We start from the raw sequence: 23554 nt of genomic DNA on the forward strand, positions 1-23554 counted from the left end.
TCGTTATAAACTATCGTGAGACTCCTGCCAGGTACGGCAACACAGTGTGGTCAAACAACGTAACAACACAACTGTCTACAAAACTATTCCTAGTTTACATTCACAACAATAACCACAACGATCTGGTCCACACAAACCCAAACCAACAGTTGTCCAATTTTAAACCTTTATGTTTAACATGCATATCATTTCAACAAAATACACCACTGTCCATCTTTTTCCCCTTTTTGGTTCTATATGCTAACAAACAGAAATCATGTTAACACTCAAACATTGAACATAAACGATGTAAAACAATCTCACGTTTCTCTCTCTCTCTCCTGTTTTTTTTTTTTTTTTTTACATGTCAGTGTGTTTAGCAATATCCACTCACTTAAAGTCCTTCATGTATGCAGGTGATTTTCTCTGAGAACGGAACAAGTTCATTGTTGGAGAACAAACAGGTGCACTGCTCTCTTGCTCTGTCGTAGGCAAGACTCTGTCCCATTCCTGCATAGAACCTGTATTTTGTCCTATTGTGTTTGACATTGGTGTGGGTGCCTCACACTCCTCCTCTGGCACCGGATCTGGACTCGGAACTGAAGGCTCTGACTCCTGTTTGCTGAACAGCTGATCCACGTGTCGTCTGACCAGCTTTCCATCTCCTAGCAGCACCGTGTAGGAAACGGGTCCTGTAGTCTCATGTATCAGTCCTGGTATCCATTTTGGTCCATATCCATAGTTCTTTGTGTAGATGGGCTCTCCTGCCACAAAGTTGTGTTCACTAGCATGTTTGTCATGATATGCTTTTTGACTTGTTTTGCTTCCACCTTCTTTTTAAGATCTGGGTGTATTAGATCAAGTGTACATCTCAATTTTCTTCCCATCAACATCTCAGAGGGTGACAGTCCCCTTGTTGCCTGTGGAGTGATATGATAGCTAAACAGTGCCATGTTTAACTTTGTCTCTACAGTATCACTACTACTACTTTTCATGAGCTCTTTGAAAGTTTGCACCGCTCGTTCAGCTAAACCGTTAGAAGATGGGTGATATGGCGCTGATGTCACATGTGTTATTTCATTCCTTGTCATGAACTCTCTGGTTTGTTCACTGACAAACACTGTGCATTGTCTGAGACAATCATCTCTGGAATACCATGTGTGCTAAATCATTTCTAAGACAGTTTATTGTGGTTGCTCAGGTGGATGAAGTGACTGTGTAGACATCTAACCATTTTGAATAAGCATCCATGATTACTAATAATAGTTTCCCCTTAAAAGGACTAATAGTCGTCTATGTGTAGCCTTCTCTATGGCTTTTCAGGCCACTCCCATGGGTGGAGTGGTGCACAGGCAGGTGCTCCTGACATGTGGTGCATGCCTTTACCTTTTTCATGTCCATGTCCATGTCGGGCCACCACATGTAGCCTCTTGTCAGGCCTTTCATGCGGCCCATTCCTGGGTGTGACTGATGTAGCTGTTCCATCAAAGGAGTTTGTCCCTTTCCCGGGATCACGATGCAAGCTCCTCACAGCACACAGCCGTCCTGCACACTCAACTCATGTTGTCTCTGGTTGTAAGGAATATAGTTACTCTCCAGATTTTCAGGCCATCCGCTGAGGACATACTCACAGACTCTTGAGAGCATAGGATCCTTAGATGTCCACTGCCACAGCTGTTCTGATGTCGTCAGAGGGCTCTGTTCTTGGTCCAGCATCAACACCTGTTCCTCTGGTTCTGTATCCTTGGGTTCTCTGGCAGAGCAAGCTGACTGAGAGCATCAGCATTACCATGGTCTTTACCTGCCCTGTAAAGTATGACATACTTATACGCTCTCAACAGCACCGCCCATCTAATTATTCTTTGAGACGCCATCTGTCGGACAAGCCCTCATCTCACAGAACAAACTTATCCGTGGCTTATGATCTGTACAAATTACAAACTTTCTGCCATACAGGTACTTGTGAAAATACTGCACTCCAAAAATAACAGCTAATCCCTCTTTGTCCAGTTGGGAATAGTTCTTTTCAGCAGCAGTGAGTGTGCGTGAAGCCTATAGGCTCCTCATCACCATCTGCCATACCGTGAGCTAGCACTGCTCCAACTCCGTATGGAGAGGCATCACAGGAGAGTATCAGTTCTTTCTTTTCATCTTCATGCACTAACACACTGCTTGATTGTAACAGTTCTTTTGACTCTGTGAAGGCTTTTTCTTGCTCTTGCCTCCATGCCCATGGTTCATCTTTTCGGAGTAACTTATGGTAGGTGCCAGTACAGTCGACACATTAGGCAGAAACTTAGTATAAAAGTTCAGCAGTCCCAAATAAGCTTTAAGCTCAGTCACTGATGTACTGCATGTGGGGGAGCATTCGGCACCGCTTTCATCTTGGCTGGCAGTGGATGCAACCCTGTACTGTCCACTTTGTGTCCTAAGAATGTCACTTCAGTCTCCATGAACTGGCACTTACTCCTTTTTAGGCGTAGTCCGGCATTTTGTAGTCGTTGCAGCACTTGATCCAGTGTCTGCAGATTATCCTTGTCATCCTTTCAGAATGATTTCATCCAGGTATACTGCCACATTCTCCCTTGCAGCACACCCCCCATCATGCGCTGACATATAGCTAGGTTGGAGCTCACACCAAAGGGTAGTCTTGTGTATGTGAAAAGTCCCCAGGGGGTATTCATTGTTGCATATTTTCATGAATCCTCATCTAACACAATCTGCTGATACACATGGCTCATATCTAGCTTAGTATATTTCTCACCCCCAGTCAGACAAGCTATCATATCTTCCATTTAAGGAATGGGGTACTGCTCAATTGGTAACACTTTGTTTACCCACAAATCCTGGCTCTGGAGTCTGGTTTTAGAACTGGTACTATGGGAGCTGCCCAGTCTGAGAATTTCCCTAGTTTGATGATTTTCTCCACTAAGAGCCTCTCTAATTCTTGCTCTACTTTCTTTTTCATTGCAAAGGGAACTGACCTTGGCTTGTAGAAACAGGGCTTGGCATAACTAGCCACATGCATCTTGGCTGCAAAGCCTTTTAGCATCCCTAGCTCATCCTTGAAAACAGTGTTGTGTCTCAAATGTATTTCCTGTAATGGATGGTCTTCTTAGAACGCAGGAGTTTTCTGATGGTGTTTGTGTGCGTGTGTTTGTGTGTGTGTTTAAAAAGTTAAAATGATGTATAAAAAAAAAGGTGTTTAGTTAAAATTGATTACGTTTAAAATCAGGCGGGAGAGCAGTCGTTAAAACCAAGAAACCACAATGTCAAACAGGATGCACACTGATATTTATTCACTGAATAAAATCAGGGTAAAAACCACAGGTAAAAAGTCCATAAAAAGAATGACAAGACCTGGGAGCAAGTAAAAGGGGCGCTAAAAGGCTAAAATGAAAGAGTTCAAACCTAAGGAGCGATAAAAGTCCAATGAAACAGGCGGCAGCACATGTACAGCTGCCGGCGGGGTTGGCTCTGCCTGCCGTCCTTGGCAATCCTGAAGTCCTCGGTGCCACGGTGTCTGCCATCCTCAGCATTCCCGACGTCCTCGGTGCCACAGTGCCTGCCGTCCTCGGCGTTCCCGATGCCCACCGTTCCAGGCGCCCGCCGTCCTGGCGTCCTGACACCCTCGATGTCACAGCACCACCGTCTTCGGCATTCCTGATGCTCACCATTCAAGGCCTCTTGGCGTTCTGGTGCCATTGGTGTTATGGTGCCACTGTCCCCAGTGCCCGCCATTCTGGTGCTGCTGTTTGCCCTCAGGCCCTCCTTGTTACACTGCCTCTGCGTTGTTTCGTCTCTTCTCTTTCCTCTTCCTTTAGGTCCTTTTTAAAGGCTCACCAATCTCCCTCAGGTGTGGTGATTGGATTTAGGGGTGTCACAACTAGGACAAGGTTTTCAAAATAAAAGCACACACTCCCAGTGTACAAAACATGCAATAAAACACACTAAAAACAGAAATGTTACAAGTTAAAAACACTGGGAGCTTGAAATACACAATAAAATTACCTCACCCCTGTGACATTCTATCTTAAGTACAGTTTGGCAATCCACCTTGAGAGCTTTAATCCACTCTCGCCTCAGTAAGCTGGTCCCTGAACCTTTGACTACCACTACTGCTAACATCTTAGCAATGTCTGCATATTCCACTTTGACCTTTGCTGCTCTCAGCACTGGTACTGCATGTCCACCATATGTTTTCAGTTTTATCTTGCACTGGAGCGTAAATAATCTCTGTCCTCTTATCTTACATGAAATCTGTGGAACATTTTCTCTACATCACAGTTCACTGCGATTGGATGTTTGCGGAATCTGCATAGCACTCCTGTCAGTCTGTTTGTGAGATCCGGTCCCATCAGTAAGTGATCATTGATGGCTGTGCCATCATACTTGGCTTAACAGTCAAAACACAACTCTAATTTTTTCTCGTTTTCTGGGGTGATATACCCCTTGGTGAGGAATATACCATACATGTCCTGCTTTGAATTGATGTTCAGCTCTCTCTGCATCACCATCCTTGAAGACACCTTCCATGAACTTAACATAATCAGCCTTGAATTTGGGATTTCTCTCAAGTTTTCTTTTCAGGCGCTTCAACCTCACCAGAGCCAGCTGCTGATCACAGTGACTGGTGTCAGAGGTGGAAGTTCTTTGACAGACACACGATGACACAGACCTGTCACTTCTTGTTGCATGCTGCCTACAATGCTCCAACCCAGGTCGGTCTTGAATGCGTACGATTCCTCCGGTGATGATGCGTCGTGGTGCCAAAGCCAAAGGAGCATTCGTAACCTATGAGGAGTAGACCACTGACTCTCTCACTCTTAACAAAGGAATCTTTTCCCATCATAGTGGTAAGCTTTAACTTAACTGGCTTTAAATCTGCCCCCATTCTCTCACATACCCCTTTGTCTACAAAAGTGTTGCTGCCCTGCATATCTAGTAGAGCATACACTAATTCCTCTGTTTCTGGTGTGGTGGTTAAGGAGATCCACACAGGAACTATCATGGATGTACTCCCATCATTGCCTCTGTCTACACAACAAGCAAGGGAAGATGTGTTTTCTTCAGCCTGCACAATGTGAGCAGATGGTTCTGCAGCAGTAGGGCGGTCTTATTGAAGTGGTGTTGGATGATGTTTCTTACATATGCCACATGTAGCTTTATTCTTGCAGTCCTTTGAATTGTGTCCTTTCCTAAGACAACCAAAGCACAGCTTATTGTCAAATATGGATCTTTTCTTGTCCTCCACAGAATTATTGGTTAACTTCTGGCACTTGTGGATGGAGTGGCTTTCTCCACAGCAGATGCATGAGACTGAGCTTTGAGATGAAGATGAAGCATTTATTCTCTTAGATCCATTAGAGTCTTTTGAGCTGTTTTCCACAGCGTTCTGTGTTTTTGTGACTGTCCCTGACTGATCAGAGGCTTTTACATTTGTGGTAAATGCATTGGCTTTTGGGCGTTTCACTTCTCTAAATGTCTTTTCCTCTGTAGGCTTCAATGCATGAAAAGATGTTACTGGATTGCAGGCAGTTTCTGCTTTTCTTGCCATGAAGTCTGCAAACTCCTTGAACTCAGGGTATTCATCTGTTTCTCTTAACTGTTTTGTGACATGACAATTCCAACGAGAGGTTATCCAATCAGTAAGTTTTTGGAGCATCTTTAGGTTCTCCTCGGAATCATTTAACACTTGAAACCCTTTAATGTGTGGCATGGCATTGCTGCATGCTGTCAGAAAATCACTAAATTGTCTCATTTTAACTCACTCCCTTGAGCCAATCTTGGGCCAGTTATTCAGTTTTTCTTTGTATGCACGCTGGATCACAAAAGGGTGGCCATATCGAGCATTCAAGGCCTCCCAAGCTTGGTCGTATGCTTCATCATCCTTTCTGTAGAAGCTTCCTTCCAGTATGGACCATGCTTTGCCACTGATGTATTTCTGGAGGTAGAACAATCTATCAGCTGGATTTATGCAGCGGCGTTCTATCAGACTTAAAAAGTGGGGCCACATGCTGACATATGCTCAACTCATCATGCTTAATTTACTACAGCATTAAGGAAGCCTGTAGTTGATTTTATTATGTAACTGTTTTATTTTACCAACATGTGATAGCAGGGACACTGTCATTCAAAACTAGCCTGCTACATTACTAACGATGAATGTAACTATAGCTGAAAAAATAGTACAATAATGATAGAGACTATTCATCCCTGAACACCATGCAGTTCATGTAGGCTTTATGATGCAGTTGCATGATGTCTAAAGTCTTGAACAGCAATATTCTGCTCCTCTCTACAAGAAACTGTCAAAGACAGCTTCAGGACACACAACATGACAATATATCATTTTCTGCTGCATGGAATCTCTCAGTCAACACAGAAAATTACAATTAAAATAACTTGGTAGTTAAACAGCCATTATTGCCCTACAGTTTCTCTCAGACGGTGCTTTGCTGTCAGTTTCTGCAGCTTCTCATGTGGCTTACACACACACACACACACACACACACACACTATTCTCTAGCCATCCCCTCAACGTACTCTCTCTCTCTCTCTCTCTTTCACACACACACACACTTACTTTTATCACGATTTCCCTATCAATATTATCTGCAACCTTGTTTCAAGTGATTAAACTGTTAAAAACACTAAATTAGCCTACAGCATCTTCACTTTAATAATCAGTGTTTATCATAGGAACAGACAGCTGCCGCTGACGTATTGGGCCTCACAGTAATGTTAGTAGTCATGAGTTGTACAGTTTCTACAGTCTGCTGAGCATCTACAGCCAGAGAAAAAGAAAGTGGACCGGTGGGCTAACGTTACGCTAAAAGCTAATCAGCCTTCACCTCAACGTGCTTCCCTGCAATAAAACTGGACTGAATTGAGTTTATTAGGTTTTTACTCTCTCAGTCACACACACAGACTATTTCCACTTTTGCAGAGTAGTTAAGCCTCTTCTTAAGAAACCACACCTTGACCCAGGATCGCTAAATAACTATCAACCAGTATCCAACCTTCCCTTCTTCTCTAAAGTCTTAGAAGGAGTTGTGTCCCAACAACTTTCAGGCTACTTACTCAATGATAATCTCCTGGAACCTTTTCAGTCAACTTTCAGAGCTTGTCACTCCACCGAAACCGCCCTCACTAAAGTGGTAAATTACATTCTACTTACTCTAGATTCTAGCTCTACCTCAGTGCTTATGTCACTGGATCTCAGTGCTGCATTTGATACTATAGATCATGGTATACTGTCAGACCGACTTGAAAGTCAATTTGGCATCTCTGGCCTGGCTCTAGCCTGGCTAAAATCGTGCCTGTCCGAAAGAACACAATGTGTTTCTTACAATGGTACTTCATCAGTTTTTACTGCAGGGAAGTATGGAGTTCCCCAGGGCTCTGTTCTGGGCCCTTTGCTCTTCTCTTTATATATTTACCTCTCGGCCAAATTATTAGGAGCTATGGAATATATTTCCACTGCTATGCGGATGACACTCAGCTGTATGTGCCCTTAAAATCCCGCCAGACGGAGACACCATGTTGATCAGGTGACCGTAACTCTCGACAACTGCGTTATTTCTCAAAGTTCAACCATCAAGAATCTAGGTGTTACTTTTGATTCTACACTCTCTTTTGATCAGCACATCAAAGAAATTACCAAGATCGCTGTCTACCATCTGCACAATATAGCTGAAGTCTTCAGATGGTTCAGAATGCTGCCGCTACAATATTAACACATACAAGAAAATTTGATCATATTACACCAATCCTAGCACCTCTACACTGGCTCCCAGTACATATAATTGATGTTTAAGCCTTTACGCAGCCCTATTGTTTACGGTAGGGATCAGCTGTTGGCCCTCAGTAGTGCCGCAGTGCTGCCACACGAGTGGCCTGATGTCCCCTGCGAGCTGAGGAGGAGGAGGAGGAGATGTGGGTGCTGTTCCGGAGCTGTTTGCTGTCGCAGGAGGACACGTTATAGGCCTGTCCTCCTGTTTGTCATCATGGGGAATGTAAGATCTCTCCCCAATGAGATGGATGAGCTAACGGCGCTGACATGGCATCAGAGGGACTACTGCGAGTGCAGCATCATGGTGCTCAGTGAGACATGGCTAACGGAGCTGACCCCGGACACGGACACTAATCTGGATGGGTTTCAACTACGGCGGGCAGACAGGATGGCAGAGAACGGTAAGAGGAAAGGAGGAGGGCTGGCTGTGGCTGTTAAAGAACAGGTCTGCAGTAAGGACATCGAACTTTTAGCTGTTAGCATCAGGCCATACTACCTTTTTGCGCTGTTTGTGCTGTGTATATCCCCCCTCTGCTAACGCTGATGCAGCTTGTTACGTCATCCACTCAAACACAAGCTCACTGCAGACACAGCACCCACAGGCCCTCTTCCTCGTCTCTGGGGACTTTAATCATACCTCTCTGTCCTCCACTCTGCCCACATTCACACAATATGTCACCTGCCACACCAGAGACAATAAAACACTAGACTTATTGTATGTCAACATCAAGGAGGTATACAACTCATCCCCCCTCCCTCCCCTGGGATGATCTGACCACAACCTAGTGCATCTCCTGCCTGTGTACAAGCCCCTCGTAAACAGGCAACCAGTGGAAACCCGCGCAGTTAAAGCATGGACCGAAGAGTCCGAGGATTCTCTGAGGGACTGCTTTGACTCAACTGTGTGGGAAGAACTATGTGTTTCTCATTGAGGAGGACATCGACAGTTTAACAGGCTGCATAACGGACTACGTTAACTTCTGTGTTGATAACACTGTACCCACCAGGACTGTACAGTGTTTTTCTAACAGCAAACGCTGGATTAATCCTGACATAAAGGCCCTTCTTAAGGAGAAAAAGAGGGCCTGTAGGTCAGGAAACGAGGAGCTGAAGGCTGTGCAGAAGGAGCTGAGGAGGAAGATCAGCGAGGGGAAGAACAGCTACAGGAGGAAGATGGAGAACCAGCTGCAGCAGAGAAACATCAGTGGAGTCTGGAAAAGCCTTAAAACCATCTCAGTGCAGAGGACTCCAGCCTCCCAGGCTGTGGGGGATCAGATGTGGGTGAATGACATGAACCTGTTTTTCAATAGGTTTGACCACCCCTCCCCCGACCCAGCCATCTCTGCTGCCCCCCCACCACTTCTTCCATCCCGGCATCGGAGTGGACGATGCCATCATCTTCCTCCTGGACAGATCATTGTCTTACCTGGAGAGGCCTGGAAGCACTGTGAAGATTGTGTTCTTTTGGTGCTTTCAACACTATACAGCCTGCACTCCTGGGGGACAAGCTGGAGCTGGCAGGGGTGAACCAACACCTCACATCCTGGATCCTGGATTACCTCACTAACCGGCCACAGTATGTGAGGACTCGGGACTACGTGTTCCCCACAGGGAACAGTCCTGGCCCCTTTCCTGTTCACCCTGTACACCGCAGACTTCTACCACCAGTCCCCTCACTGCCATCTACAGACTCTGCTATCGTCGACCTCATCAGGGACTAGGACGACTTTGCCTACAGAGAACTTATTCAGGACTTCGCGGACTGGTGCCAGCGGAACCACCTCCAGCTCTATGCTGGGAAGACCAAAGAGCTGGTGGTGGATTTCCGCAGGCACAAACAACCCTGCACACAGGTGATCATCCTGGGAACAGACATTGAGATGGTGACATCTTACAAGTATCTGGGAGTCCACCTGAACAATAAACTGGACTGGACTGACCACACTACAGCAACAAACAAGAAAGGTCAGAGCAGACTGTATCTGCTGAGGAAGCTCAGGTCCTTTTGGGTGCAGGGGGACCTCCTGACCTCTTTCTATGACTCTGTGGTGGCATCAGCCATTTTCTATGGAGTAGTCCGCTGGTGCAGCAGCATCTCGGCAGCAGACAGGAGGAGACTTATAAACTTATCAAGAAGACCAATATTTATTCCATATTTACTATCTGTATTTAGAATCTACATTTAAAAAAACAAAACAAAAACTGCTGTTAATTTTGCACTACATCATGTAAATATGTATATATGTCTATTTCTTCCCTTTTTAATTTTATTGCTTATTTTTGCTATTGTTCAAATTCTCTTCTTCTACACTCCTTTCACCGTGCACACCCAGCAGTACGATGCCACCTAGTGGCGGACACAACTTTCCCCCCTTACTTGAAAGATTATTCATAGTACCTTCAGACTAACATAAAACATAAATGGCATTTGAGAACTTAGGTTAGTAAACAGCACTCAGAGCATAACTTAGCTGCTATCCGTTTCTGTTAAGCCATTACCAAAACATTTCTAACCTGTCAGAACCAGAAAATACCACATTACTTTTCTTAGTGTCTATTTTAACTCTAGTGTTGTACAGGATAATGAAACACAACCCAATCTGTCCACAGAAGTTTGAGTCATTACTGAACTTGACTAAGCAGTTTTTTCTCCTTAGGAACACATTTTTTTTAACATTTAACACACAGGAAACTATGGCATTTGACTCAAATGTTTTCTTTTTTTTTCTTAACCAAACTGAAAGATCCTCAGCCAAGCAGGGTAGCAAGCCGAGTAGCCACTCTAGAACTCCTTCTCGGAGTCACTGGGGCTGTATCAGCCGACTTTATTGTTGGTGGTCCAGGACCCGCAGGACAGCGAATCGGCCGTGAAGCATTCTACTTCTTGTTATCACTTAACACAGATGTACTTGGTCCAATCTGTCTCACACAAAGTTGATGTGAACTTGGGAGTTACTTTATGGGCATGGTTGGGCTTTTTCACTCTCACCCAGTCTCCAGGCTTGAATGCAGGCGTCTTTGCACCTCGATGTTTGTCAGTATACTGCTTTGACTTGTTCTGTTGCTTTTCCACTGTACTTCTCACAATTGTACACTTGTCATTCTTGTCTTGCTTGCTTGTAATATAAGCTTAGTTTTCATTCGTCCGTTGTGCAATAGTTTAGACGGTGAGACACCAGTGGTTGCGTACGGTGTTGCATGGTAGTTTTGCAGGAAGTCAGTTACTGCAGTTTTCCAGTTTTTCTGCATCTGCTCGGCAGCCAAGATGCATTCCTTAAGCACTCAGTTCCATCTTTCTACCGCCCCATTGCACTGTGGGTAGTAGACACTACTGCGCAGGTGACATATTCCCCTCTCTGAAAGAAAATCAGCAAAAGCACTAGAGAGGAACTGTGGCCCATTGTCAGTAACAATATAGCTAGGATTCGCTTCCTTGCTGAAGACTGACTGCAGGAATGAGATGACAACACCAGCAGTGACACGTTGAGAAAATGCCACTTCTGGCCACTTACTATGACAGTCTATTAAAGTCACTGCAAACCTACATTGGGCATGGGCATTCTCAAAAGGACCCACAATGTCCAGTCCTACTTTCTCCCAAGGCTTATCTGGCACTGAAGACTGAAGTGGAGCAGGTGCTGTCTTTGCAGATTTGTCATTAAGCTGGCAGGTGAGGCATGTGGAAATGATGCCACCAGCTTGTCTATCTGAGGACACCAGTACAGTTCACGTAGCCTTTGTTTAGTGTGCACGACTCCTTGATGTGTGTCATGTGCCAAGTGAACTACAGCAGCATGTAGAGAAACTGGAACAAGGTAACGTTGCTCAGCCCTCATCACTAGTGTGTCAGATGCAGAGAGTTCATGACGGATCAGGAAGTATGGTGTCAGAGCGGGATCTACATCTTTTTTGCATTTGGGCCAGCCCTTTTCAATCTGAGCACATAAGAGGGAGAGTTAAGGGCATCATGCAGAGGATGAGGTAAAGTCACTTACAGATAGAGTTGATAGTACAGATGCCACCATCTCAGGTTCCTCCTCCATTGCAGCTGTATGGGTGGGGAGTGTCAGACGCGACAAACAGTTTGCAGCTTGGTTCTGTGATTCTGGTCTGTACTCAACATCATAGGTGAAGCAGAGCAGTCGAGCTGACCACCGCGCCACTCTCATGCCTACCCGACCAATTCCTTTGGTGGCAAGCAACGTGGTCAGTGCCTGATGGTCAGTCCTTAGAGTGAGGCGCCATCCCCAGAGATACAACTTCCATTTTTCGACCACCCACACGCACGCCAGAGCCTCCTTTTCCACTGTCGAATATTTTCCTTCTGGAGTAGTGAGACTCCCAGATGCTAACGCTACGGTGTGTTCAGTCTCATCTGGGTGTAGTTGGGTCAGCATATCACCCAGGTGGTAATCTGATGCCTCTGTGGTCACAAAGGTGTGGAGAGAAGGGTCAAATAATGCTAGCACTGGACTGTCCAGTAGAAACTGTTTCAGTTTGTGAAAACTGCGGTCTGCAGCCGCAGTCCATTGAAAGCCAGAGTCTGTAGCCTCTCTCAGCAACGCTCTCATCGGCTCTACCACCGTCACAAAATTACCATGAAATTAGCCCTAAGAAGTATTGTGACCAGGTCGTCTGGGGCTGAGGTGTTGCGGATGGCTGTGATGTGGTCTGTGTCAGGTAGAATTCCGTCTTTGGAGACAATATGTCCCAAAAATCTGAGACTTGTCTGTCTGAATGAACATTTTTGCATGTTAAGTTTCAGGCCAGCGTCAGTCAGGCGTTGCAGGACTGCACATAGGTTCCTGTCATGCTTCTCCCGAGAACGTCCAGTTACAGTGACATCATGGAGGTAGTTGCGTACTCCAGACAGACCTTTTAACACTGTTTCCATCATCTTCTAGAATGCAGATGGAGCAGAGGCCAAACCATAGGGAACACGACAGTAGCGGAAGAGCCCTTTAATAAAGGCAGTCAGGTCACGACTGTCTTCATGCAGTGGTAACTGGTGGTATGCTGAGGCCAAATCTATGGTGGAGAACAATGAGGCACCCCTGAGCTCACTCAACAGCTCTTCACTGTGGGGCAGTGAGTGACTATCAGCAACAATGGCCTTGTTAGGTTCACAGAGATCAGTGCATAATCTAATTCTGCCTCCTTTTTTTGTTGTCACCACTATTGGGGATATCCAGGGTGAAGCATCTATTTGTTCAATTATGCCTTCCTTTGCATCATGTCAAGTTCATCAGAGACAGCCTGACGCACAGCAAAGGGGAGTCGTCATAGTCTTTGCTGCACTGGTACTGCATCCTCACGTACTTTTACTTCATGCACTAATCCTCTGACGCAGCCGAATGATGAGTTAACATTGGTTGTTTCCAACACAGGTGCAGCTGATGTAGGTGAAGGCTGATCAGTGGCAGAAGATGAAACCTGGTTAAGTTTATGAGTGAATGTCCAGTTCAGCACCCTGATCAGGTCCATCCCCACCAGAGCAGAGCCTCCACGAACCACATACAGGAAAGCAGGGGCAGTTGCAGAGTCCATGGAAACAGTAGCTTTTAAGCATCCAAGCACTGGGATATTCTCTTTTAAGTAGGTGACTTGACTTCTTGACTTCTGGGAGAGTGAGGGGACATGCAGAGAAATGTCTGTTATATAAAGTCTCTGATTTGATGGAAACTGATGAGCCTGTATCCACCAGCAGTTCACATGTTGCAGACTCTCCTGACGCAGTTTCAATAGTCATGTTGCACTGTATCCTGTCGGCAACATTAGCAAGGTCTGAGCTTGTCATTAGCACAACTACTTCAGGCACCACCTCCCTCACTTGTTTAGCTGAGCGGCAAACTTTTGAAAAGTGTCCAGTCTTGCCACAACCGGTGGATTTAGCTTGGGAAGCTGGGCAGTCGGTTGCATTAGCCAGGTGTGTGGCTGCTCCACATCTGTAGCAGGTCCGCTGCTTCTGCTGCGCCCTCTGTGGTGGTCTGTTTGTAGCAGGGTCAGAGCAGCGTCTGTTGTCCCTCCAGTGCGACCGCATACACAGCAGCAACACCCGTCAGCACGCTGGACAACTGCAGAGCATGCTCTCTACCTGACATGCAAGTGTAATAGCGGAGTCTAAAGTCAGGGACTGTTCCATCCAAGTCTCTCTTGCACCGCTGGTGCATAAGCCTTTTTGATGAGCAGGTCCCTTAGCATCTTGTCTTCCATGGTAGCATAAGCACATGTAGCTGCTAATTCTCTTAGCGCTGCCATACACTGGGGCACAGTCTCGTCAGCGCGCTGTGCTCTCTGTCTGAAGTGCTGTTGGGACACGACAGTATTCACCTTCGGCACGAACTGTTCTTCCAAAGCCATCATGGCTTCATCAAATGTAGTGCCCGTGTTCAGAGGGGTGTAGAACAGGTGATGTCCCTCTGTGCTGAGTGCATGAATGAGCAGGGCCCATCGTCTAGCCATCGCCGCCAGTTGTTCTGTTTGCATGTGTGGCCGAAGTAAAATAATCACGGAAACAGGGCTACTTTTCACTGGCTACTTTATCTCCTCACACACCTCCCATGTACATGCATACTCTCTTCTTCTACACTCTTTTCACTGTGCACACCCAGCAGTACGATGCCACCTAGTGGCAGACACAACACCTTTGTTTTTGTTTTCTGTTCCCACAAGCTGCAAGCTGTGTTACTCTTTATACTCTCTATAGCTTCTTCCTCCTCCTCCTCCTCCTCCTCCTCCTCCTCTTTCTCTTTCTCCTCATCCTCTCTTTCATTCAGGCTCCCTTCTGATGGACCTCGGCCCCCTGGGACCATCTACCATTTCCAGGCTCCTGCTGCCTTTAAATACTGACATGTGGATCATCACACCCTGGGCTCCGCTTGCTCATTGCTCTCCTCTGCCTCACTATCTCCTCATATCTATATTTCTGTAAATCTTTGATGCCTCTATCTGTCTATTATTAATTATCTTGTGTGGCCTGCTCTCTTCCAGGTGGACAGGAGGTCGTGTAGCTTGGGCACCACTTGGTGATGCCTCGTCCTGCTTAGTCGTCTCCTGGATCCACATTCACTTTACATATAATTTGTATCAGACTCTCTGTTGTAGTGTAACTTGTAAACTGTGATTTGTTGCTCTTTTCTGTACACGAAACATCTATTGCATGTCTGTTCGTCCTGGGAGAGGGATCCCTCCTCTGTGGCTCTTCCATCATTTTTTTTTTTTTTTTTTAACCCTGTTAAAAGGGTTTTTTTCTCCATCAACATATGAAGCTTTTCCTCACTCGAGTCGAGGGTCTAAAGACAGAGGATGTCATTCACTATACAGATTGTAAAGCCCATTGAGGCAATGTGATTGTGATTTTGGACAATATTGTCAGGTTGGGGTAAAAAGGGAAGACTATGGAAGGGGAGGTGGACACAAATGCAGTTACACAGGAGGCAAGATCAGGGGAACAAAAGGCGAGCTTTTATTTAAAAGCTGTTTACAAAAACCAAAAGCAGACAAACGGGGATGAAAAACAAAGTAGCAAAACAAAAATACAAAGTTCAAATCAATGTCAAAGTTCAAATCAAACATGGAAAAAAATGCAAAAAAAATCCAAAACCTACCAAACAGGGAGCAGGAGCAGGAGCAGGAGCAGGAGCAGGAGCAGGAGCAGGAGCAGGAGCAGGAGCAGGCAAAGACAAACCAAGACAAACAATGACCGGATGAGAAGTGAAGGGAAACACACAGACTAAGTACACAGACACTGATTACCAAACGAGGAACAGGTGAGGAGAGAGGAGGAAGGAAGCCAGGTGAGGTAATGAGGGGGAGGAGCACATGAGAAAACGTGAAGGGAACAAAACAACAGACAGAGGGAGCCAGAGGGGAGAACATAGGAGAAACTTACAGGACACACGAGGGCATGGAAAAATCAGAACATGAGACACAAGACATGGAAAAACAAAACATAGGACACAACAAGACATGATACACAGACATGATACCAAGACAGGAGAATATAAGACAAAAAAAACATAATCAGAACAAAACACAAGGACATGACTCGAGAGTCATGATATATATAAAGAAATTAATTTGATTTGATTTGATCCCACTGGACATAGTGTCATATAGAGGACCCCAGCTCGTGTCCCAGGTATGGAGAAGAAAGAAAGAGAAAGAAAACTGCCCTTCATTTGCTGTGTGTATTCTCTTCATGTCTGTGACATATTCTACAAATACAGACATTAAAACTGTGAAACGCTGGTCCATATGACAGGTCTATTTTTGCTGGAACCGCAGGCATTTCACAGTAGGCAAGACTCTAGATGAGGTAATGCAGCAGCCTCACTTGACACGCATGAGAAGCAAGACTCATGCATCCAGAGTGAATGCTCTAACGTGTATAGATGCCAAAAAGAAAAGTGAGAGGTAACACCTTGCAGCAATGCTGCACATGCATCCATTGTGTCCAGCATCAACCACCTCTCTTTCCCTTTCAGGACAGCAAATTGGCAGTCCCATCAGTCCAGACTCACATCCTCCGTTGCCATAAGGCCTGAAGAGGCATCTACTCTTACCTACTTCACTCTGCTGACCAAAATCAGTGCATTGCCGATCAGAGCTGCTACTGGCTATATGCAGACTATGTAGGTGCATGGGGCCCCTGCACCACTAGGGGGCCCCATGCACCAGCACCACTAGGGGGCCCCCTCAAGTTGCAAGTCCATCCTCAATATCTGAGGAGTGACCCCACGGAAAAGGTATGAAAAGTACCTTACACTTTCTTTCAGCACGTCCGCTGAGGTTCCAAGCGAACCAAGGCGATACATACACCTTCTGATTGGTCAGATCTGGTCTCTACCACACTGCGTTGCTATGATGACCAGTACTGCTAAGCGAGGAGAGGCTAGGCGAGTTGCACTGAGGAGGGGCTTTAATTAATTTTTAGCTAGCTTAAGTATTTGCTTTAGGAAAGTGCTAAAATAAAATGCATATGTCACACATGGATGCCATCAAACTTAAGTGACACCCGTTTTAGTGAACTATAGCAGGTCCAGCTCGTTGGCATTACATTTGGGAGGGAGGGTGTGTAGTTAGGCAGATGTCTGTCATGTCTGCTGTATCCTCGTCCAGTGGAGCTGCTGTTCCATCACAGACCTCCTCTGCTGTTCAATATTTGTCACATGACATTACTTGAGGATTATTTTAGTGTGTCATCAGTTTATAGGTCTCCAATGTGAAGCGTGCTAAACAACACTAAAACATATTAGGCCTACTGTGGATTATTATGGACTATTGTGGCTGTGGATTATTTTTCTGAGTGGATTATTGTTAACTCTACTGAGTTAGTTGCATCTTTCTTTACCACATGTATTAGAATATTTGTTGTGGCAATACAATTTGAACAAATCTGCCTACATTCCTACAGTTTAGTTATGTATTTGATGTAGTACTTTGTTTTATTCAAAAGAGTCATAATTACACAACGTAAAGTAAACTCTACTCTATATGACCATTAGTTCTGCCCACAGAATATAGGTTAAGACTGCCTTCAGCACCACCAGACCAGGATGGTTATGTTTAAAAATGTTTTACAATTTAAAATAAACATTTTTGAGGAACACTGAATCACTTTCATTTATTGACATACAGAGGATCCCCACTGTTTACCTTCTATTATCATTTTCGATCAGTTCAACTTGCTCGGGTGGGTCAACTTAAGTCTTCTTTGATTTTAATTGGAGAGAGGTTTTAAAATTATTAAAATGCAATAGATTGTTGCATCTTTGTGGATCACCTGAAAGGGTTAGGAATCTATCCATCGTAGTTTGACAAAATAGGGGCCCACAAAAAGACGGAAACGGCTCTGTTGCCGACCAACGCCACATCAGTGCAAGAGAATACAAACCAGGTCAAAAAGTGTGATTGTTCTATATCCCACTCGAGACTGACTCTATGGTAGTTCCCCCGTTTTATTGGCCCTTTTGAAGTTGAATGCATTACCAACCCATTTGCTGTGAGATTGAGGTTACCTGCACCCATGAATGTCCATCTAACATTCTGTGTATCTCAGCTCAAGTACGTCTCTTCGAGTCCTCTCTAGGACTAGCCCTATGGCTAAGATCAGAGTAATGAATACATAATTCAGGTGTCATTGCTCACTCTTCTTTTCTTTATTCGACCCCTATACATGCATTTTACTCACTGATTATTTTAGCTTTTACTTTTATTTTATACTGATTTCAAACAGCTTACTTATGTTTAACCACTCAAAGGACTTCCATTCTGGATTATATTTATAGCATCAGCCTATTTTGTTATGCATAGGCAATATTTGAAAAAAAAAGAGTGTGTTTGTGTGCTGGGAAATGTACAGCGTCCTGGAAGTGGAGGAACAGGTAGTAGATCCAAATCATTGGCAGCAGGGCAGTTGATCCACTGTGGCAGCGCTGGACACAGAGGGCAGCAGTCCACTGAATCTAACAACTATTTTCATCGGGTCAACATCACTAATGCTAAAGAATATGACTTGGATGTGAATATTGGTGTCTATGTGGTGGGACTACAATGTGAAATATATTATTGAGAATCCTTCTATCTCAGGTCTTTCCTTAAAGAACTAATTGTGAACTCCCTGGAAATTCAGTACCTCCTCATTAAGTAATGAGAGACTAGTCAGTATTATGTATCGTTTTATATGTAGGTGCACAAAAACAGAAGAGAAACCAATGACTCTGTATTGAGTAACTACTCAGCATGATGTTCCACTGTGCTTGAAAATACAGAAAAAGCATAACTAATGATTAAGTAATTAAGAATTAATGAGTTGTCACTAGCTCATGCCACTCAGTGGCTTGTTGATAGTTAATCAAGACCAAGAAAGTGGTCAGTATATTGATTCACAGATATTTATGAACTAATCATTACCTATATATTATCTTCCAGTCTGTTCTCTAGTAACTCATCATTATCTACTATATTGTCCTGAAATCATAGTTATTGCAGAATTACGAGTGAACGATAATTTGGTCAGTCCTGATTCATTTGTTACTAGCTCCTCTGTAACTACTCACAATAGATGTGTAACTTATTGTAGTGTCACACAAGTAAAGCTGTTGTGTCACTCTGACTGTAATTACTTCCCATTACAACTGAAGACCTGAAGCCTCATTGTACCGTTATCAAATAACAACATAACAAAGTGTGTTATGAATGAAAAGGTTTCATTAGCACAGACTCACACTATCTCACACTATCTGGCTGACACTTGTGAAATGTACACACTTTGAAAAACATGGCAAACTAATAAATAAACCAAGTCCAAATAGCTCATAGGAGCAGCAGATTTATCTTTCCAACTGCAATTGACCAGTGAAGCATTTATGAATTAAATACAACACTGAACTACATCAAACTGTGGACCCCTTTTTAAAACATCATGTATATCAGTCTTAGCAAGAGATAATGACTAACCAGTGAAGTTTGACTGTCTCGAGAACCAACTGATTAATGATTAAGCGTCAGGTTTCCTCATACCTTTGTCAGGTTTACCAGCTGGGTAGACAAACAATAAGTGTGAGGAGCTCATACATAGGAGAAACACGGAATATCTATGTGAAGTAAACACATTTTGGAAGATCGGAATCAACATGTATGCCAGTGTGACTACAGGTCTGATTCTTCGTTTACTTTACTTTTACATTTGTATGCGTTGCTTTTACATCAACAAGGTTTATTTCCTTTGTCAAAGAGGTTATGTTTTGACCGTGTCCGTATGTTTGTCGATTGCTTGGTTTGTCAGCAGGATTACACAAATAGGATTACCATGAATCTTGGCTGGAAGATGGGTTTCAGCCCAGAATTAATCCCATTTCCTTTTGGTGCAGATTCTGATAAAGGGACAGATCCAGGATTTTTTTTTCTCACTTTCTTTAACATTGTGAGAGAGGGTCTTTTTCAACATTTCACTTAATTAATGCATGGATCTTGATGAAATACCTATGCCCTCAGGTGGCTGGTATCACTGAGTGAGTACTATTTGATGCAGATTTAAATGAAGGACAAACAGCTTCTTTTCTCTCTAGACTCAATTTATTCTCCTGGTGGTGGTTTCTCTCTCCAGTCTCTGCTGATCTCTCCTGTTTGACTCTTTGATGCCAGCTTTGTCTTGCTCTGTCATTGTTGTATGCTTCCTTGTCACCTGACTGAAAGGCAGTTTTTTTTTTTTCTCTGGATAGTCACCCTGACCTCTCCATTCATTTCAGCCTTCTGGTCTTTCTGTCTTTATGATCACCACGTCACAACTGCTGATGGCTGTTTTGTCCTGGTGGTGGATTTGATTTTCATTCTCATCTGCTGCTTCCAAACCTCACTGGAAGTTTGTGATCTACGTAGCTTCCATGATACAGACCTACACAGCTGAGGATGCACCCAGTTGCACTGTGGTCACAAACATACTATATCATAATCCAGCTCAGCCTTTCTCTGAGATTGATGAATGCAAAATGTATTGCAAGGTCGTGCAAAACTAAACTGAAAAGTGCAAAGTTCTTTGTGAGGGTAAAGCATTAAAAGAAAAAAATCCCATGGTCACCTTTTGGGGCTTTGCATTTGGCAGTTTCCAACAATAGCACATTGACATGCACACTAAGAAACCAATTATTATCTGATTTATGGAGTTACCGGATTATTCAAGTGGTAAATAGCAGAATGTGAACTGCTTTATCAGATAAAAGCTGTTATTGGATTACAAGAAATCAGATAAACACACCTTGTTTTTGCTAGGTGTTGATGTTGATGACATGTTTTGAAAAATGTCTTTTACAAAAACATGTTCTACATCATGTACTCCAGCTAACTGACTGAATCGTGTAAACCCATTATCGCATTACCAAAGTGCATGGAAACACATCAAATCAGATTTTTATCATAACCTGATTAATCCAAATTATTGGATTATTATGGTCATGTATGCGTTAATGCTTTGGCACTTGCATAAGGTAGGAGATGGCAGCATGAGTCCACTGAATTGATGTCAAGGTTCAAGATTTTTATTTGTCATCATAAGATAAGATAATCCATTATTGATCCCAAAGACGGGAAATTCCTGTATCACAGCAGTACAAAGTCTGATAATTAAGAATACTCAAAAGGAAATTTACAAATAAATATGAGAACATTAAATAAAGATAAGAATAGATTAAAATAGAGACTATAAAATAGCAGTTAGGCTCAAGTGCAAATTATCAGCAATGGCAGTACACAAACCTGAACTCATAGCTCAATAGTGTCTCAAGCAAAGTAAAAGTGAAATGAGTAGGAACAAGTCAGGGGAGTACAGCATATGTAAGAGTCATATGATTCTGACAGATATAACAGTGTACAATAAAATATGTTATAGTATGATTGTATAAATAGACTGTCTGTAACAGCTCTGGTGACAGTTGCCCATAATAGGATATAATTGACCCAACACAGTTAATTCTGTTTTGTTTGAAGTATTTAAAAAAATAAAAATAAAAAAAAAATAAAAAAAATTAAACTGTCTCAGAATGTTTATGGTCTTTTATTCAGCACTTATTTAGCACTTACACATTCACTGTACATTCAACTTCACTGCCATCACATTTTGGCATTATCTGTGGTCTTCTTAAACGACAATTTGTATTTATACATGTTTTTCAAAGAACATTATTGACATTATGAAATTCTTTTCTGTAATGGTAATGCAGACGGCAGCTCTGCTGGCTTCAGTACCGCAGCACCTCCAAGCAAAGACCTCGGAGTGGAAGTTGCTGACATTGCAGTGGTTGTCATCTACTTTATCATTGTCATGGTGGTTGGAATCTGGGTAAGCCTTGGAAATGACTCAACTCTTCGTGCACTTACCCAGTTATTCTAAATAATCTTAAAAATAAAACCATCAAGTTTAAATAATAGCTCTTTTTGATTCCATAAATTCTGTTTAAGAATCCTGAAACATGCTGAACTCTGCTTAACCCTGGCCGCTAAAGGTACCTGATCAAAGGCCAGTTTCACCTCTAAATGATATACTTTCCTTTATGTGAAAAATAAAACTGTACATGAACAGATGACAGTGTACTTTTAATGACCACATGTTTCTGTACATTCTAAACATCTTCATTAATAATCTAGGCTGACTGACTCTTGTTCTTGTTGGCTCGTGTTCTTTAATGAGTCGGTATATGTATGGTTGTTATGAACGTCATGTAACAGGAAGATACTACTATTTTACCGTAGGTAGATGTATGGAAAGATCAGACATTTCTAAAAAAATAATTTTATAAAGTAGGGAACAGCAGCAAAATGCTCTGTTCTATAATAAAAAACAAAGCATTGCAAAAAATAATAAAAAAATAATAACCAAAGTTGGACACTTGACAAGTTGAAAATGCTGCTACTCAAAGTCCCCAAATCAAACAGTACCACAAGCACAAATGACTCATTCTTGCTCTGTGACCACTCACTGGAAAATGCATTAATTTAATTCAGTTAATTAAGATTGGCCCTCTAATTATTCCCACAGCTGTGGTGCTTGCTTGCATTCGGCCTTGCTCAACCTGGCTTGTGGGCAAAGCCATGGACGAGAGCACAGCTAAACAGTATGAGAAGGTCCATTTACCAGAAAGGTGCAAATACAGTAAACATACTCACAAAGACTTTTATATAGATTGCAGATGTATAATATAGCATATGAGAACACATACATTTTCAGTGTTGTTAGGTGTAACTTCTGACTCTTCTTTAGTCATCAGTGAGAGCCAATCGCAGCACTGTGGGCGGGTACTTCCTGGCTGGCCGTTCAATGACCTGGTGGCCTGTGAGTACCAAACTTGTGACTGCTGTGCATGATCTTTTGTTCTCAAGTCCATGTTGATGTGCTATATGCTATATTTAGTGTGAATGCTGAAGGCATTCACACTAAATATTATCTTTATTATTCCAGATTCCGTACGTTTTTCGGCACCTTTCTCCTCCTACAAATTTTGTGCTATAGAAACCATTCAAGTATCAAAATGTGCAGCTTTTTAAGGACAGTACTGCTTCTATTTTTCTTTTTTCTACCTTTTCTACTTTTGGAAATATTCAGCTTTTTCTGCCAATTTTTCCCATTCATCCTTATGGGGATTTTTTCAAATTTCATTCTGCTATAACTTCAGCATACATTCAGCTATTTAAACCATTCAACTATTAAAACGTTCAGCTTTTTAAGCTCTTTCAGCTTTGTACTTTTCAACTTTTCAACTTTTTCAACTTTTTCAGAAATTTAGATTTTCCCCAAAAAATTTAACATTGCCGCAAATGGGAAAAGCTTCAAATCCTCTTCAAAACTCATCGCCTTTCAACCTCTTCTTCTCCCTCATACCTTGAGCTAGAGACACCATTCAAACTTTAAAACACTCACAAGACCTTGAACTATTTGCACTGTGTTCAGTTTTTTAAAATCTTGTACGGTTTTGAAACCATCGCAGTTTGAGTTTTAAGGATTTTTAGCTCCTCTTCTCATTTTATAATGGGTGTGTATTGCGTCAGCTAGAGTGCGTGCGCACCAACTGCCGCAGCCCAGAGTGTAGAGCAGCTGGAAAAAAAGGGAGAAAAATTCTCTTCAGCTCGATTTGGTTCCCACATCTTTTTCTTGACATAGACAATATATGCATAGAAATGTAGGAAAACTTGTTGGCTTTCAGCTGATGGTCTTATTTCAGATGTGGGACTTACGGTTTTGGATTTAGAAGCCCGAGAGCGACGAGAAATCAGGCAGTTCTCCCATAA

General features: G+C 43.1%; 1 protein-coding gene and 1 pseudogene across 2 annotated transcripts in view; one reads left to right on the plus strand and one right to left on the minus strand.

Annotated features, from left to right (window-relative positions):
- Window positions 1-369: 369 nt before the first annotated feature.
- On the minus strand, window positions 370-3720 carry LOC119028744 (annotated as a pseudogene).
- A 15584-nt stretch (window positions 3721-19304) lies between these two features.
- Window positions 19305-23554, plus strand: part of slc5a9 (solute carrier family 5 member 9) — a 43513-nt gene continuing 39263 nt past the window's right edge. The window contains exons 1-3 of one of the 2 annotated variants that reach the window (XM_037114375.1): window positions 19305-19432; window positions 21493-21611; window positions 22530-22601. In XM_037114375.1, coding sequence (XP_036970270.1) covers window positions 19411-19432; window positions 21493-21611; window positions 22530-22601 — 213 coding nt within the window. In that variant the 5' untranslated portion in view covers window positions 19305-19410. The remainder of the gene's footprint in view (window positions 19433-21492; window positions 21612-22529; window positions 22602-23554) is intronic. The other variant, XM_037114376.1, reaches the window with a different exon arrangement.

This window comes from Acanthopagrus latus, chromosome 11, assembly GCF_904848185.1.
Source record: "Acanthopagrus latus isolate v.2019 chromosome 11, fAcaLat1.1, whole genome shotgun sequence".
NCBI classification, from domain to species: Eukaryota; Metazoa; Chordata; class Actinopteri; order Spariformes; family Sparidae; genus Acanthopagrus; species Acanthopagrus latus.